The sequence below is a fragment of the Loa loa genome (genome assembly GCF_000183805.2).
Source record: "Loa loa unplaced genomic scaffold supercont3.3, whole genome shotgun sequence".
NCBI lineage: Eukaryota > Metazoa > Nematoda > Chromadorea > Rhabditida > Onchocercidae > Loa > Loa loa.
Window position 1 is genome coordinate 446901 of NW_018108183.1, and position 16420 is coordinate 463320.

The 16420-nt window shown below is 34.8% G+C and overlaps 3 protein-coding genes across 3 annotated transcripts in view; all 3 read right to left on the reverse strand.

Moving 5' to 3' along the window:
- The window catches only part of LOAG_06839 (glycosyl transferase), a 7064-nt gene extending 1467 nt beyond the window's left edge, over window positions 1-5597 (reverse strand). Inside the window, exons 1-13 of the mRNA XM_020447262.1 lie at window positions 5437-5597; window positions 4784-4953; window positions 4190-4347; window positions 3546-3626; window positions 3065-3234; window positions 2635-2700; window positions 2055-2264; window positions 1815-1902; window positions 1434-1537; window positions 923-1049; window positions 674-766; window positions 504-588; window positions 116-245 (exon numbers count right to left, since the gene is read on the reverse strand). Coding sequence (XP_020302489.1) covers window positions 174-245; window positions 504-588; window positions 674-766; window positions 923-1049; window positions 1434-1537; window positions 1815-1902; window positions 2055-2264; window positions 2635-2700; window positions 3065-3234; window positions 3546-3626; window positions 4190-4347; window positions 4784-4942 — 1413 coding nt within the window. The 5' untranslated portion in view covers window positions 4943-4953; window positions 5437-5597 and the 3' untranslated portion in view covers window positions 116-173. The remainder of the gene's footprint in view (window positions 1-115; window positions 246-503; window positions 589-673; window positions 767-922; window positions 1050-1433; window positions 1538-1814; window positions 1903-2054; window positions 2265-2634; window positions 2701-3064; window positions 3235-3545; window positions 3627-4189; window positions 4348-4783; window positions 4954-5436) is intronic.
- Window positions 5598-9226: 3629 nt separating this feature from the next.
- LOAG_16428 (cleavage and polyadenylation specific factor 3) lies at window positions 9227-14046 on the reverse strand (the record flags this gene model as incomplete). Its single annotated transcript, XM_020449081.1, has 10 exons — window positions 9227-9486; window positions 9996-10134; window positions 10496-10665; window positions 10977-11085; window positions 11329-11391; window positions 11683-11853; window positions 12230-12295; window positions 12789-12947; window positions 13208-13335; window positions 13884-14046. 10 exons carry the CDS (start codon window positions 14044-14046, stop codon window positions 9227-9229), a joined length of 1428 nt encoding a protein of 475 aa, XP_020307452.1.
- A 213-nt stretch (window positions 14047-14259) lies between these two features.
- Window positions 14260-15738, reverse strand: LOAG_16429 (hypothetical protein; the record flags this gene model as incomplete). Its single annotated transcript, XM_020449082.1, has 4 exons — window positions 14260-14583; window positions 14916-15218; window positions 15371-15434; window positions 15686-15738. The coding sequence occupies 4 exons, from the start codon at window positions 15736-15738 to the stop codon at window positions 14260-14262; spliced, it is 744 nt and encodes a 247-aa protein (XP_020307453.1).
- Window positions 15739-16420: the final 682 nt, after the last annotated feature.

Genomic DNA, 16420 nt, shown 5'->3' on the forward strand with positions numbered 1-16420 from the left:
AAAATACCAAATTAATCTCAGCATTTCAGACTGCAGTTTAGCAGAGGCTTAAGATTTTAATAAAACATACACTTGACTACTTCTAAATAAAATCTTGACCCTAAAAAGACCATACCTGATTTCCTCCTGTACCATGACAACGGTATATACCGACGGAAGATAAAGCTATTTGTTTACCTAAAGAATCGATACAAACTCTTCCCTGTCTGAATGTCAGATATCTTCCTTGCTCTTTCGAGGGAATCCTAAATGAGAATTTAGAGGAATTTTATTTCTTATCAAACTATCTTCATTTTCAAGCATAAATAACAGAGCAGTTTTCCGTTCTTTTATTACTTCATATTTCTGCCTTAAACAGATGTTTTATTCAAAATGGAATTAATCTTTATTGGTTATTCGTCATTCTTATTCTTTTTAAGAACCACTCCATCTTTAATGCAGTTATGGTTGCAGTTAAGAAAGTCACATAAAAAATAAACAGGAACACACTAATAAAAACGCACGTCAACTCCGGATAAATTTCTTTCAAATACCAATCGAAATCCTTGCAGTGCAAACTTTTTTTTTAGATCCAATCTTGCCGTGATGCTGCAATAAAATGAATGATGTAAAAAGGTCACCATAAAGATTTAAAGTTTTTAATTAAAGTACGAAGAGTAATAAAAACACTTACTCGCCAAAATTAACATATCGAGCAGACGGTACTTTTCTCAAATAGAGATGCTTGTAATCACCTAGCCATACTTCGGCGGCTCGTCTTGTATTTCTACAAAAATAAGCTTGTGATCTTGATCTTCAGAGTACTGATTTCCATGCCTATGACGCGACTATAAATGTAGACTTGTCAAGGAATGCAACGTAAGGAAAGAACTTTGCAACTCATGAATTTATAACGTGAAAAAAATTTTAAATGAAAGTTCACTTTTGAAAAACATTGCCGCTGCCACCAGGAAAAGTATACGGATGTTGTTTCCGAAACACATGACCAACCCGACTGCAAGGAATAATTTCCAGTGAACCGCCGCACTGCCACACTCGAAATGATAATTCTGTATAGATAAATAATCACAGCAGAATAAACTCTCAAATCAAACCTAACAGAACTGAATAAACAATAGTAAAAAAATAAATGCTTTCGTTTCACTATTTATTAATGGATAAAACAACTAGGGCTGCTAAACCTCACTATAGCGTCCTTGATATCGTTGAGGAATGGCACAATCCTGCAGGGGGAATTCTAAACCAAATACTTTCCTACTTTTTTATTCCATCTTATTTGTTCCAGATTTCAACGCTGAGAGTGATTGATGCCATCAATGAGCAGGTCCAGACGAGGCTTTAATTCTCATATCATCTTGGTAGATTTTTATTTTAGATTGCTCAACTTCACAATCTTGGAATTCTTGAGAATTGAACAACGAAAAGTTACTAACCAAGATTTTCGCCACCCCAAATATCCATTTCTTCATCATATGTACCTAGTTTTTCGAACCAGTCTTTCTGGATCATAAATAAACCGCCAGCTATTACTGGCGTCCTGAAACCAGCACAAAACAACTCATAAACAAAATGACGAAATATAAATGGGACAATCAGGATCTGAACTATCCAAATTAATTTAATCTTGCTTTCTAATTAGAACAAAGCTGAGAATCATATTTAAAGAATAAAATACCTATTGCAACAATGACCCATAGATTCAAAATTAATCCGAGAAAAAGTGCTGCAAAAAAGCACCACATTCCTTTCTCGATGGTGATTTTATATAGGAAAAATAATTGTGGGATTAAAGAATTTAAGGAAGAGAGACTTACCTTATCGGTGCCGTAGGTCGTGCATGTCGCTCATCTCGTAACTTACCCGTTAAATATTCCCATTTAAAGACGAGATTCCATTCAAATCCTATGCATAACGAAAACAGCATTCAAACTGGATGAAAGACAAAACACTTCAAAGTGTTTAGTAAAATTTCCTAATATCATTACCAGTCTCATTTATGAAGTGGTGAATAATACTCTTGCTTACATTAACTATGACCTAAAAAGAAATGAGACCTCCTCTCAAATCAGCACTAGCAGCGACATATTTGAACGTATCTCTGTCGATAACATCAATCACGGGAGCAACGACGGTCCGATGATTTTCTTTAACTCGTGCGAGCAATGGTTCCAACCAATTCACATTGCATTCGCAATGACTGTCCAAAAAAGTGAGCACTGAGGCACGCGCCAATGCTGATCCTTTCACACGCGACCTTATCAGACCTTCAACTTATTGATGACATAAAATATTGGACTTGATACAACCAAAAAAAGGATAGTTGCACATATACTTTTGATTGGTGAAGTTTTATACCATTTAAGATTTAATTTCAACCACTTCAAATTTCAAAGCTCAAAACGAAAAACAACGAAAAAAATCTTTTTAAAACTTCCCATTTCCAAACATAACTGTCAGATTTCTACATTTCCACTATTTATAATGGCAACATTCTGACAAATGCTTTACTAGTCAGCGTTGGCAAGGAAACTCTTTTTTTTAAGTGGATGTAGTTTCATGTAGTCTCAAATGTTAGAATGTGAAGTTAAATTTTCAACTTGGTAAATTTTCAAATTTGTCAAACTTCGAACATACCTTCACGTTTTGTATTTCTTATAACAATAACATTTTCTATTGGCAGCAAGTCTGTACCCATCGCAACTAAAATAATTTTGAAAAAGTTCATTTTAAAAGATACCATGCACATAATTTAAAACACAATCCTTTATATCTGAATGAAAATTATGTGATATTTAACCTAAGATTGGCCATAGAAATGCATCTTGTTATTGTCAGGAAGCGTAGGACTCATAATGTCCTGATATCATGACTGAAACAATCCTGAAGGAAGTTCATAATGCCAGTCATTTAACAGTTTATAATGATCTATCGGAGTTTATAATCATCTATCGGAGCTTGCCTGCTGTTACAATCATCTGTCATGATTTGTATCCCCATATTTGAAAAATTAAAAAATATAAAAAATCCTGTTCTGCAAGAGATTCATTTCAATTAACAGACTTACTATCATCTGAAAAATCATCAACAAGAATAATTTCGTGGAGTAACTGCGGTGGGGAACGAAGGAATACACTGACGACGGTACGCAGTAATGTCGATCGTGCCTCATTATGGTAAGTTATTATAACTGAAGTTGATGGCAGAGTTTCTATGTTGTACACTACAGTACCGCAACTGAAATATAGTAATTCTGCCAAACTATTTTTCTTACTCGTTACAGGAAGCTGCTTCTGAACCAGTATTTCTAGAAAACGTCGGCTCATGCATTTATTTTGTTTCCTTCAAGAATTTTCAAGATTAAGAATGGAAAAGGAAATCACTTCCATTTCTAAATTTCCACCGAAATAAAAACCCTAAAAGATACCAATTCTTTTGAAGAACCTAAATATATAGTTTCCCTTTATAACATCTAAAATTTTGTAAGTCATTAACACCCAAAAGTAAATGATTTTGATTAGGATAGCAAACAGGAATTTCGAGTTTACCTTGCTTCCCGGGAATCGATAATATCGCGATCCCATCTTGTAGCATCACTAGCGGCTTGATTAAATTTATTTGCAGCGTATCTAAAAATTTAATCCATCAGAAATGCTACTATTGTTTAACTATTGTTTAACTGGAAGTTATCTGGTTTAAAAAGTTATGGCCCAATAGTTTGGCACATACTTCATGTTAACAATTTTTTTTCCATTCAAATGAATTATCAGTCCCAAGAAGTAAAGAAAAAAAGAAAAACCACTTTCCTCACTGCATTGGTGATGCATGCAACTACTGCCAAAAGAGCAATAGTAGACGCAAAAATCAAGTAATCTGAATAAAGAGTTCCTTATTTTCTTTCAACAACTACGAAATAATGGAATCATTTATCTGACGAATTTTTATATCTGTTATTTTATATGATTCATTATTTTATATGATTCACGTCCAAGTTTATATGGTTCGTGTATGGTTTACGTAACAAAGCTTCAATCAAGTTTTCCATGGAATAAACAGTTACTTAGAGTAATTTAGCGTGACGAACCAGCAAAAGTCTTCTGATAATCATGAATCTCCATATGTTCGTATTTCAGCAAATAATATCTAGATATACACATAGTAGACTGTTTCATAGAATAGAGACTAGAATTACCTGTCTTCACCTGGCTGCAAACCACCTTTCCTCAAAAAAGCTTCATGGTCAAAATCCTTCCAGTTCAAAGTTTTTTCCGGTTTGGAGTAAATAATAGCATTCTTCAGCTGATCTGCTTTTAAATTAGCGCTAGTTTTTTCAAAAGACCGTCGGAATTTCTAGAAAAACACAATTAATTTTCGTTACCATGCCATTTTTTACAACTTCAGGAATAAAAATTGTTTCTCAAACGAAGTGTCACTCCAGAAAAATGTCAAGAATTTGTATCATTGACCATTAGAAAGAAGTAGTAGACACTATGTATCATAGCCATTCCACATAATGTAGGGAACGTAGAAGAAGGCAGACACTCATTATTTCAGATTTCCATAATAAATGCCTTCCTTCTTCTTACAGCCGAGATACATTATCAATTTTGGTCTAGCACAAGAAAGCGTTGATAAAACTGAGTTAAACTTTTCAGAAGAACTAATGAAACACAAGAAATTGCTACTTCATCTAAATCCAATCAATCTAACAGTCTTCAATCCTTTTCAGTTGTGATATAGCATTAGTTAAGGAAGAATAGACTTCAACTACATTAAAATGCGTTACCTCTCGCAAAACAGCACCAGTGTAAATCCCAGGAGCGGGGATTGATGCAAAGGAATCTAATAAAGAACTGTTATAACTGCAATAAGCGATATAGCTAACAGTTATGATCCAAGCAAACAACAACAATGATATTGCCCATTTTGCTCGACATCTCACCATCACTAGTCAACCTATAGAAATTTAGGCATTTTTATAATGCACGTCGTGCAACGATATCCGTTTCACATGGTAAAATAATACGACTAAGTTATAATCTAAAAATAGGAGCTTAATTTTTTTGACGCATATATAAAAGCAAGCTAAAACGAAGTTTCTCTTACGTAGACAGTCTAAAACGAATTATCTAAAGTTTGCAGAAAACTCTGCAACCGTTACCTTCACAGTATACAGAAAACCGGAAAACTTTGTAAGTAATTTCTCAAAATTAATCCACTGATTTCTTAACGACTCACTTGATACTATATAGGTTAATGAAGCTAGCAGCTCGTAAGTATCGCATATTGTTATTAATACTGGCTATGAAATACAAATCAGTAAAACGCTTAACAGTAGTTGAGCGTTTTATAGATTGTTACTTATTGCATCTCAACATTAGTACAATAATATACTCACTTTTCGTTTAGTAAAAACTTTATTAGTAATGAAAAGTATACTCAAACTGATTTCTCGGCAAAAATATGCAATCAATGCGGGTAAAGAAATCAGCTTCTTCCTGATGGGTTCATTGTAACCAGTTAACTAGCGGGACGTTTCGTCGAGTTTGTTTAACTGAAACCATCCACTGTACAGATATATCACATTACAACCATTCAAAACCACATGGGGACTCACATGGAGAATGGGTAATAAAACAAAATAGAATGTCTTCTATCAGTTCAAAAAGCATATTTTCTCCCAAAATGATTGAGGTGCGCAAACTAGATGCCCCCACTCTCAGTGCGTTCTCCTCGACCTCCAATCCTGAATTTTTTCCTGAATCTAATTAGTAGTACGAACTTCATGAAAGATACCAAAAGACCAATCAATCTGGGTCATTCGTGACTAATGGTGAGATGGATGATAAAGCGGAAGTTAGAAGGAAAGCAAGGCAAAAGATTAAAATATCATATGCTTCCAAGCAATGATGTGTTAGCGAAAATGCATTTGTGGAAAGGAAAAGCTAAAGCCTATTCCTCACCTGTCAGATTAAAGCACAAATGGTAATACTATCAAGCAGCAAGTAAGCAGGCAACAGTACTTAACAAGGCTACTAAGATATCCAGTATCCTGACAAACCCGCCATATCAATAGCAACCACAAGCTAACGAAACTCCTCAACAAACGAGCTCATGCCACAGAACCGAATTTAACAGGCCTAGAACTGAGAACGTCTATGTGAAAATTTTACGTTCTAAGGTGGTTTCCGTTACTTCCATTGCAGGCCCCTATCATATTGATGATTGAGAAAATGCATTATGAAGAATTAAGAGGGGGTCATCTGTCCGAATTGGATGACCGACTTCATTCATTTACTTGTTCACTCTTCACCGAATGTGTCTTTACTGAATATCCGAATAGGATAACGATGTCAACTCTGCTACTTCACGCCAAATGCTTGATGAAATATCATTTCTTATCCTTGTCCATAGGCATGAATAGATCCATTCCTCATTGTTTTAATGCTAAAATAATTGATGGGAGAAGGATGTTTGAATCAATTCAGGTCTATGATCAATAACAGAATCCCACCTATATCGGGATGTTACTGAGAATCCAACTTGTTATGTACCGCTTCCTTAAATTATTTATGTTACAAATATCTCCTTACCTCGGCCATCTTCTAGGAAGTCGCACATAGCCAGGTACACGATGACTATTATCAAAATCCCCTATGCCCTAAGCCATTCATATATATATATATATATGCCATTCACCATTTTACCATCCTTTACACTCCATTGTTCTGTCAACCGATCCAAGTTTACTTTTTCTCTTCTTGTGAACAAAAGTTGACGACATCGAACGCACAACTCATTCGAGAATGATTTTTTTCACTTTTTTGAAGTTACAAAGTTACAAACTGCACTAATCTGAGATGATACAAGATACGTGAGACTAACTAACTTTGAAACTGAAATGTTGACCCCTTCAAGTAATTTTTAGAACGACAGGATTTCTTGACACTGAAATAAATCTCTCTTCACATTGCGACCAGAGATCATTTTTATTTTGTTCAGGAAAGAAAGAAACGGAAAGAATGAGAAAAACATTATGAATAAGAAGAACAAATATATACTATGTTTTGCGACACAACTATGTGGATTACTTTCCTTTATCATAGTACTCTCAGTTTGAACGCAGGAGGATTCTCCTGTACATTATGACTATTTGCGCGTAAAATAAGACAAGAGAAAAGGATGTTGCACAGTAGTAGTGTGATTATTAATATCTGGATAATTTTTTTCCTGTAAATGTTGAATGGACAATTCCTTCTTTTTCGATAAGAACAGGAAGTTTCGAATTAGCATATTTTTTATGTTGTTCAAATAAAACGGATTCACCAACTGTTGTTTGAAATGAATGGTTCAATAATGGTTGCTCCATTTGGGGACAAGTTATACTATCTCAAATTATAGTTGAACCTTCAACGACGGTTAATTCTGTGTAACATAAGGTACTACAAATGAGGTTCAAATAAGATATTTCGAGATAATACATTTGATAATGAATGAAGGCAAAAAATGAATGGTCAAAATTACTTTCTTTAAGCTTTCAAATTTTACGCAACAATCAGGTGACAGCATCAGAGCTGTTTATGCCTGTTTATGCTAAACTGCTCAGTGGCATTGTGTCAAAGACACAATATTAGAATTAAAAAGAAAATTAAAAAAAATAAAATAAAAATAAAATTTAGAACTAAAATTGCATTACTCCGCTGAGGAGAGAATCGAAGGCAAAGTAATGAAAAGCGCACTTATGCCAATATTCTAATCGTTTCGCATTCCACCAGATGGTTTTTCGCAGGGAAATTCCATCTTTGCTAATTTTTTCCCGCTAGCTGACAAAAACAAAAATGCATGTGCATGTATTCAGCAAAAAAATGCATGTACTCAACCGCTGAAGTTTCTCGAAATCCAAAAGTCTGAATGCTAAAACACTAGTTATAGCTATGCTATATACAATTCATATATAAATCAATTAATTTTTAAATAAAATTTTTTAATAATACCCTCCAAAAGATAAATTATCGAAATTTAAGCTTTCCAGAAATTAATGAAAAATCACAATATCATTTAAGGTGAAACTTCCCCCTTCTCCACTCCAACAAAAGAAAAAAACGAAAAAGCGAATAGTGCTGCTGAACACATGTGGTGAAGTAGAAGTCACAAAATTCTACCAAACAGTTTTCTAGAGCTATCCGGTAACCATACCCGACGATTCTCCGTTCTCCGCCGATAAATCACAAAAATAAGCGATCGGAGATTTAGGTGTTGTCATACGAAGCGTATGCGTGTGCACTATATTAAATTTTGCAAAAGTGAAATTTTTAACGAATTTTAAAACTATATTAAAATACTTCCTCCTCTGACATAGTAGCACGGTGAAAACGAGTAGAGAATATCTAAAATGATGATTATTCCTTATCACTGCAATTAAATATAGTAACGATAATGACAATGATAAAGGCATCAATTCAGTTTTCAACCGGTTAAACAAGAAGAAACATATCAGCAGTGAAATATCCGTTGCAATCATGTATCTTACCCCTGAATCACTTGTGTGCTTAAAAATCCAGAACCACAGTTGCTTCCCAAAAAAACGTTGCAAAGGAAACACCGCTATCATCCACAACGATCTGTCCAGACAAATATCGAAAGTAGAGAGGATGGGAAAACAGAATGATGTTATGAGAGTCTTCTTTAACAAATTAAAAAAGATTTGTCGATAGCCACAAAGATTTATCCCAACATAGATTCTTGATCCAGCCACAATCAATGTATAATGAAAGTATTTCTGAAATGCAAGAAGTGTTGTCTACAAATGATTTGATTCACGAAGAATTCAGAACACATTCTGAATCTCAATCAACAAATCATAATTGCAACTCCTCATTTATATACTTGAATAAAATCCAGTCGATTAATCCAAATGACTTTATTAGAGCTAGCCAATTCGCATTTTCTCCATTAGGTATTTAACGATATGCTGCAGCACCGAATGACCAGACAGTTCTTGTGACCCTAGTGACCTGGTCACTTGCTTAAAGCAGATTTTATTTGGAAAAGTTGACATAACACAAGTGAATCATTCAATACGGACTCTTTATTTTTAGCAATCAAACGACAACATCTTTCTTCATTCCTTCAATGAAATCGAAAATTAATCATGGTTCATTTCATTCTCTAATCCCGCAGATGGTTCTGCTAATTCATCACGAAAGTAACAAATACTCGCAGCAAGTGATTACTTTGCGACTGTCACGGTGCAAACCGGCAGTAGCGAATTCATCATTTTCTGGCATACGGAGGAGATCAAATGATGCAACAGTTGATCAGTACATGAAATACGCATTGTGTCTAAGTCTATTTTAGCTTCTTTCCCATCTACTGCTAAATCAATTGCATTAGCGGTCATCTGGATAACTGCTTGGTCACCACACAGCTCAGCCAGCGTCTTCATCAAGCATTCCACTTCATTAGGTTTTACGCTCCATTTTGCAAGACCTGAAATGTGAAGATGAGAATATACAGCTATAAGTAAAAAATATAGAAATCTTGGTTGTCTTTTTATAAATCTGAATAAAATGCGATCAAGATAACGGCGCAATGTGGTATGTTATTAACTTTTGCTTTCACGCTTCCTGGAAAACAAATGTCCAGTAAAAACTGAGATGGGACAACAGTAAACTGAACTTATTCATCTTCGTTATTATGTTATTGCTTCAAGATGGCTCTATAAAATAAAATTTGATCATAAGGAAAACAATATACAAAAACCATAAGATTTACCATTGATAAAAATTTTCATGAACTGAAATCCACCCAGTTTTAGACTTCTTTAACTGACCCATCTGTCAATGCTTCAGTTGAACTTCAACTGTTTATAGAAGTAACAAAATCAGAAATGAAATTAGTCGAAAAAAAAATCCATAGCAATGATTTGTTATTGATAAAAATCCTTATGAACAGAAAATACTAGCACTACATAACTGATTTGATCAAGAAAAACCCACTTTTATCAGGTACCGGATTTGTCTGTGCATGCAAAATTGCGGCTAAAGTTGCATCAGCGAACATATCGCTTACTGGATTTGATGTCCATTCAATAATGGCGACATGTTGTGAGTAATAAACTAACACACGGATCCGTTCCTGTTCAGATATATGCTTATTATTGTACCGTGGTTGGAAAATGAAAAGAATCACCGTGCCATAGTAAATAAATTTGAGGCAGCTGAGAGAGTTTTAGTCCACCCTCCCATCACAAATTTGGCCAGCTGACGGAAAACGCATCTGTAAGCATAAAAGTTTGAAAATGACCATCTTTCTTTTCATATGAACCCAATGGAATTATAAGAATTTCGAAGCCACTCTACACGATAGTGTGCATTTGTTTCTATAAACACAGTCATACTTTTCGTTTGGATGCGTATTTCCCATTACGTTCATGAGGAATGTATATTTAGTAAATCTTGGTGAGGTAATTTCTATCTTATTAATAAAATATACTAACATCAAACAGTTTGATGGCATAGGTAGGGTCTAAAGTATCTTTGGAATCGATTTCATCATAGCTTACATCACCAGCCACTTGTTGCAAATTATGAAGCAATAATGTAATCGTACCACTGTAGAAGACACTCTCTCGTTGTGTCAAGATACTATTTGACAAATCCGTGTATGCTGTAGATATGAAAAAATCGCCAGAAAGGTATAATATTACTTACTAGTCCTTAGTACTATTACTTACCGAATTGCTATTATATTAAAAAAGTCGTATTAGTTAAGCAATTGCAGATAACAACAGCTTAGATACCTTAACATTCCAGCTTGTCAATGCCAAACCTGTTCTAGAAATTAGGATAAAAATCTATCCGGAAACCGCCAACAGATTGCAACTTACCAGTACTCTCAGTGTTTCTTCCACACATAATCTTAAAACTTGGCCCCAGTGATAAATTTCCAAAAAAAAGAAAACAAGACATAAAACATACCGCTAAGATCATCGGCATGCATCAAGTGATAATTAAAATTTCGTCGAATCAAGACACCGCTCAAAATTCGCCCATCTCCTGGTGTTGTCATCGCCATTTTTCCAACAACCTTTAAATTAAACGAAAAATATTGTTCTGGATTTGTTAGACAATAATTTCCAACATAGATATTATCATTATGTTAAAGTCCTTAAAAATGCAATACAATTTAAATTTTGCCCGGTTAAATAACTGAAAAAGTTCAGTTCAATCGGGATGATTTAATGTTCGCATATGAAAAGCTCGACCAAGACATAAAACTGTGTTTGCAAAACGAATAGTATTCTACTTGAGAAATGAATTCAAGAAACACCTTCGCAGTTTTTTCTCCTCTGAAATGCAATTCAACTGATTCAGTATTTCGAGGATTATATACCTGCAAAATAACGCTCTGCTGGAATTTCTATAGTGAAAATAAATAAAAGACTTGCACTAAGCAAAAGTTTCCATGAAATTTTGCTCTTACTCTCATTTGAATAAGGACTTGATAAAAAAAATTATCTTTCATGCTCCTTCTCGCACAACATTTTGTGAGAAATGTTTACAGGAAAGCTTCCCAAAGAATGTCTTCAATCACACCAGTAATATTTTTTTTTAGTGGTCGCAAAGCAGAAGTTTTCCGATCATATTCTGTAATATTAAACAAAACAGAATTCCTGAAGTTTACCTCGATGTGAAAATCGGATTCATCTTCATACTGCCTTATGATTGCTGCTTTCAAACGATTCATTTCATTCATTTCCCCATGCACCAACACAAGATGCGGCGGACGAAGAGCACGGATGAAATCCGATGTTTGGGTATAATCTGTATGTGCCGAGAAACTGATATAAGCAACCTGAAATAATCTAGAAAAATCCTGAAATAGTCATTGGGTCTTTTCGAAAAGTACATTTGAAAATGAAAGTGGATGTTTCCCAATTCTCAAGTAAATATTTTACCTTTATCACAGATACTCGTTTCTTATTGCACCATGAAGATCCTAGCAGTAATGCATCTTATTTTCATCACTTATTTGCTAGGAAACATAATTTGTAAAAATCATTTCTACATGATCAGCTGACCGATATTTTCATGTTGTGAAGATATTAAAATTAAATTGTTGAGCTTACGGATAATTAAAAGACCTGCGAAGTAATGTTCGCTTTCAAAAAACTGAGCTGATAAATCTCAAAACCTTAGAGCTGACAAATTTCAAAGTCTCAGGAAATGACCTGCAACCGCATAGCCAATTTTTGTCCGTTCATTGCAACAATTTCCTCCGGCTCTGATAAAATATGCTGGAAATGGACCACATTCAACATGCAGTTTTATTTTTTATCAAAAAATAAAAGGCTCGTTGTATTTTTCATTGCTCACAAAACAAAAATAGATCTGTCACTCATATAATTTTATAGATTAAATAAAGATGTGCAGAGACTTGTTGGAAGTATTAATGGGAATACAATATAAGTGTGGACTCCTACTGTTGGATTCCTACTGTTTAGAGTAATGTGTTTTAATTTTCAAAATTTTGTGATAATTTAATCATCTTGCATGTCTCGGATTTACTTCCGTTTTAGGCAATTAAAGTTCAGTACAGCTAATTTTAGGCATAAATAATTCAAGCATTTGAGGTTGGTTATGTTAATTTCGGACTAATGTCTAAATTGGGTAGTCCCAGGCTTCTATTAGCCATGCTGCAGTGGCAGTTATACTTTTGTTAAGCTTGGAATCGATGATAATGAATGAAAAAAGACCGAATCCCCTAAAATACTGAGTGGATAAGCAAACCTTAGCAAGTGTCCCTTCGACGCAGTAACCAGCTATGATACAACCATTTTTAGAATCTGTACACCAGTTCTCAAACAGCTCTCTGCTGAGACCATTCTGCAACATGCCTGGCGATGCAAGTACAACACATGGACCCACATCTTCAAAATGATCGATACTCTGCAAATTGAAATGGTTTTTAAAATCTCTTCGTGAATGAATCACTGAAATCTAGGCAAGTAAATTATGTTTATTACCAACAACAAGAGCGACATATTTTAAAATGCTAGGTTTTAAATCATGATTCATTACACAGTTTATTTCAGAGTATGGCAAAACTTTTTGTATTCATAACAGCAAACAAAGCATGTAGAAGTTTCACTAAAGAAATGAAACTAAAAATAAACTGAAAATCACTGCTTGATGGTAAGTGACCATACCTTTAAATTGGAAACATGTTTAAAAACGAATGGATTATTCAGTGCTATTTGTTTCTGTATGCGACTGTTCATTCCACTTACAAATGTCTGATATACAGCCATACACTTTTTCGCCAGCGAGCTTGCATCTAAAAGCAGTCTCTTCACAGTTAGACACCAAAATCAAGTCACAAATAAGTACTCTTAGAAGAAACATTTCTTATGAGGATAAAAGCAAATAAATTATAATATGATAATGTTAATTCTAACAACATAACGATAAAAGCATTACTTACGATCAAAAAAGATTAAAAGATCAATCCCTACAATTACAGATCTATTAGGTTCAACGACGGTCATTTCGTCGGCGTTACAACAGACAGGATTGTTCTAAAGAAATATGAGACTATGTCAATTCTTTTCCAGATTTCTCATGCATGTCACTCCATCCCTAACAATTTATAGGATGAATAATTACAAGAAATCTTCATTATCTGATGCACTGCATTCACTTTCGCTGCAAACTATAATGCTTAGTACAATCAAATCCATACTAGCGCAATACCAAAACCATACATTGGCAATTAGTTGTACATTAGTTGCTTATCTACAGTGATTAATAATCCATCATAATCTCTCACATGATTTCTGAATCGGAGTTTTCTTCCCTAACTGGAAAGAATAATTAAGAACTAACAATATACTGGAATATCTTGTAACTCAGGATGAGCCTCCCAATATTCATCTAAAATAAGCAGCAATTCCTGAGCCCGACCAAGAGCAAAAGCAGGGATGAGACATCGTCCACCTCGTCCAACAACTTCATGAACAATACTTGTAAACCTAAAAAATGTCAACATTGTATGGGTGAAACGGTTTGAAGCCCATTTTTATATCAAATCTTTCAAATTCATTATTCCCAAGATATAACTAAATCCTTTTTCCTCTACATGAATAAATCTAGCTTTTTCTCAAACTTCTCTGCACACCTCTGTCTAGAAAAAACTGATAGTAGGACTACCACTGATTAACTTTAATAAGTTAACCGCCCTTATTCAAATATCATATGAATATTATGATTTTAGATCCATAACTAAGATTACATCCTGAACTTCAACCTCGATGCATATTCTAAAATTTGAACCTTTTTCCCTTTCATCTCGACTCTCATGAACTTGCGTCCCATAAGTTGATTCACAAATCAAAACATCCGGTGATACAGTGGGCAATTCAGCAGCACACAAATGACGATCTTCGAGTCTTGAAAAATCTCCCGTGTACAATATCCTAACACCAGCAATTTCGATCATGAACATACAGGCACCCAAAACATGGCCCGCAACATGACACCAAAATTTGATACCATTCACCTCTTTCTGCTCGTGAAAATCAATTACCTAAATAGAATAAAATAGAAGAAAATATGAACAAAAAAGGCATTTGTTAGCACTGAGATAATAACGACGAAGTTACTAGATCGTTCACAAGTGAATTAAAGTGATGGATATGTGTATGTAAACAACGAACAAAAAGCGTAAACCCTGTATAATTAGAAAAGCTCAGATTCTCAAATATAAAACATTTTCCAAACAAAAACAGAGTCAAACATAAATGGGAAGGTTGATAATAATAAACTAGCACAAGAATCTTATGCTTTAGCATAACCCAAAGAAAAAATGACGGAATTTGTGTACAAACAAAACTAGAATCTGGTTAGAATGTTCCTAACCTCAATTTTTTCCATGCTTTTTTCTAGGTCCTCTTCGTTATAAAGCATTCGATTATCACTTGAACCACCGTACTTCGAAACCTTGAGATAGTCACCAATCGACATACGATAAATAGCTTTTGTTGCATGTGTCATGAAACACCGACCACGAAATGCCGTTTTTTCCAGCAACCATGGTAAGGCACCACAATGATCAAGGTGAAAATGTGTCACCAGTAGTAGGTCGAGTTCCTCGCAATCCACAAAATCAACAAATGGAAGTGCATCCACACCGCTCATTCCCGGATGTATGCCACAATCTAGCTAGAAACGAAATGAATCCTTCGAAAAATGTTTATTAAATTCGTTGGAATAACTAAATCAAAGAAAAAAAACAAATGCTTTCGTTGCTTATGTAATAATAAATGATGCTAACAACTTTGAAATCAAAAAAATTGGGGGTGAACAAACCACACCAGTATTTTCTTTCCTTTGAAAGTTAAATAATGACACGATCGACCAACTTCCTGTCCAGATCCTCTGCAAAAAGACAGTGGTAGAAAGTACAACAAGAAAGTACAACGCAGAAGTTCAAAGATACAGTAGCAGAGACAAGTATAGATAGGATGCTGAATCTAGCACTTTTGGTGAATGGGCTTGTGATGCTCACAAACTGACACCGGTTGTTACAAGCACTTGCCAAATGGAACTAAGTTCGCAGGTAACCAAGTTAAACAGTACCAATAGAAGACAAAAGTTCGGATTAAGCACTCCATGAATAAAAAACTTACAGTGGCGTGATGACAAGACTGTCCGAGAAATCGTCAATGCCATCAGTATCCATCTCAGAGTAGCATTCCTTCACTTATAAGCTTTTTCAGTGTTTTCCTAAAAATACATCTACAATGGCTATCATTTAATTGCTCCTCTCTGAAAAACTTGCAGAACTTGAACGCACCTGAACGTCTGAACATTACATGCTCCTACAAGGATATCCGAAAATAAATATGCCTCTACCGCCTCGCCTTCCCCCAACTCCTACTTTTTCATCTCTTGACTTTCACCGTCTACATCCTTCGGTCCCGCCCCTCCCACCCCTCAGAACCCCAACATCTCATCGACCCTTCTCCAACAACGTCAGCCGGCTCCTCAAAGCACTTAAAAATGTAACTCTCTTCAGGTCATCAGGTTCCGGCCGGTGTGCAACGTTACGTCCCTGCTTCTGACCTTTCCGGAGTACAACACCCACACACGACCTCCTACCACTGTGACCATCCCAGTGTTCCACGAAACAGTTTTCCAAATTACCGCCTCTTTCTTTATAAAATATCCCATCTCGAAATACCACCTCGATCAGATGATCCGATCTGTGTAACCAACTGCTTACACCCCCTTCCTTACTTTGCAGTGAAATGATACCAACAAACCAAAATAATATTTATGCAGAATATATTTCATATGTATATATATATATATATATATATATATATATATATATATATATATATATATATATATATATATAT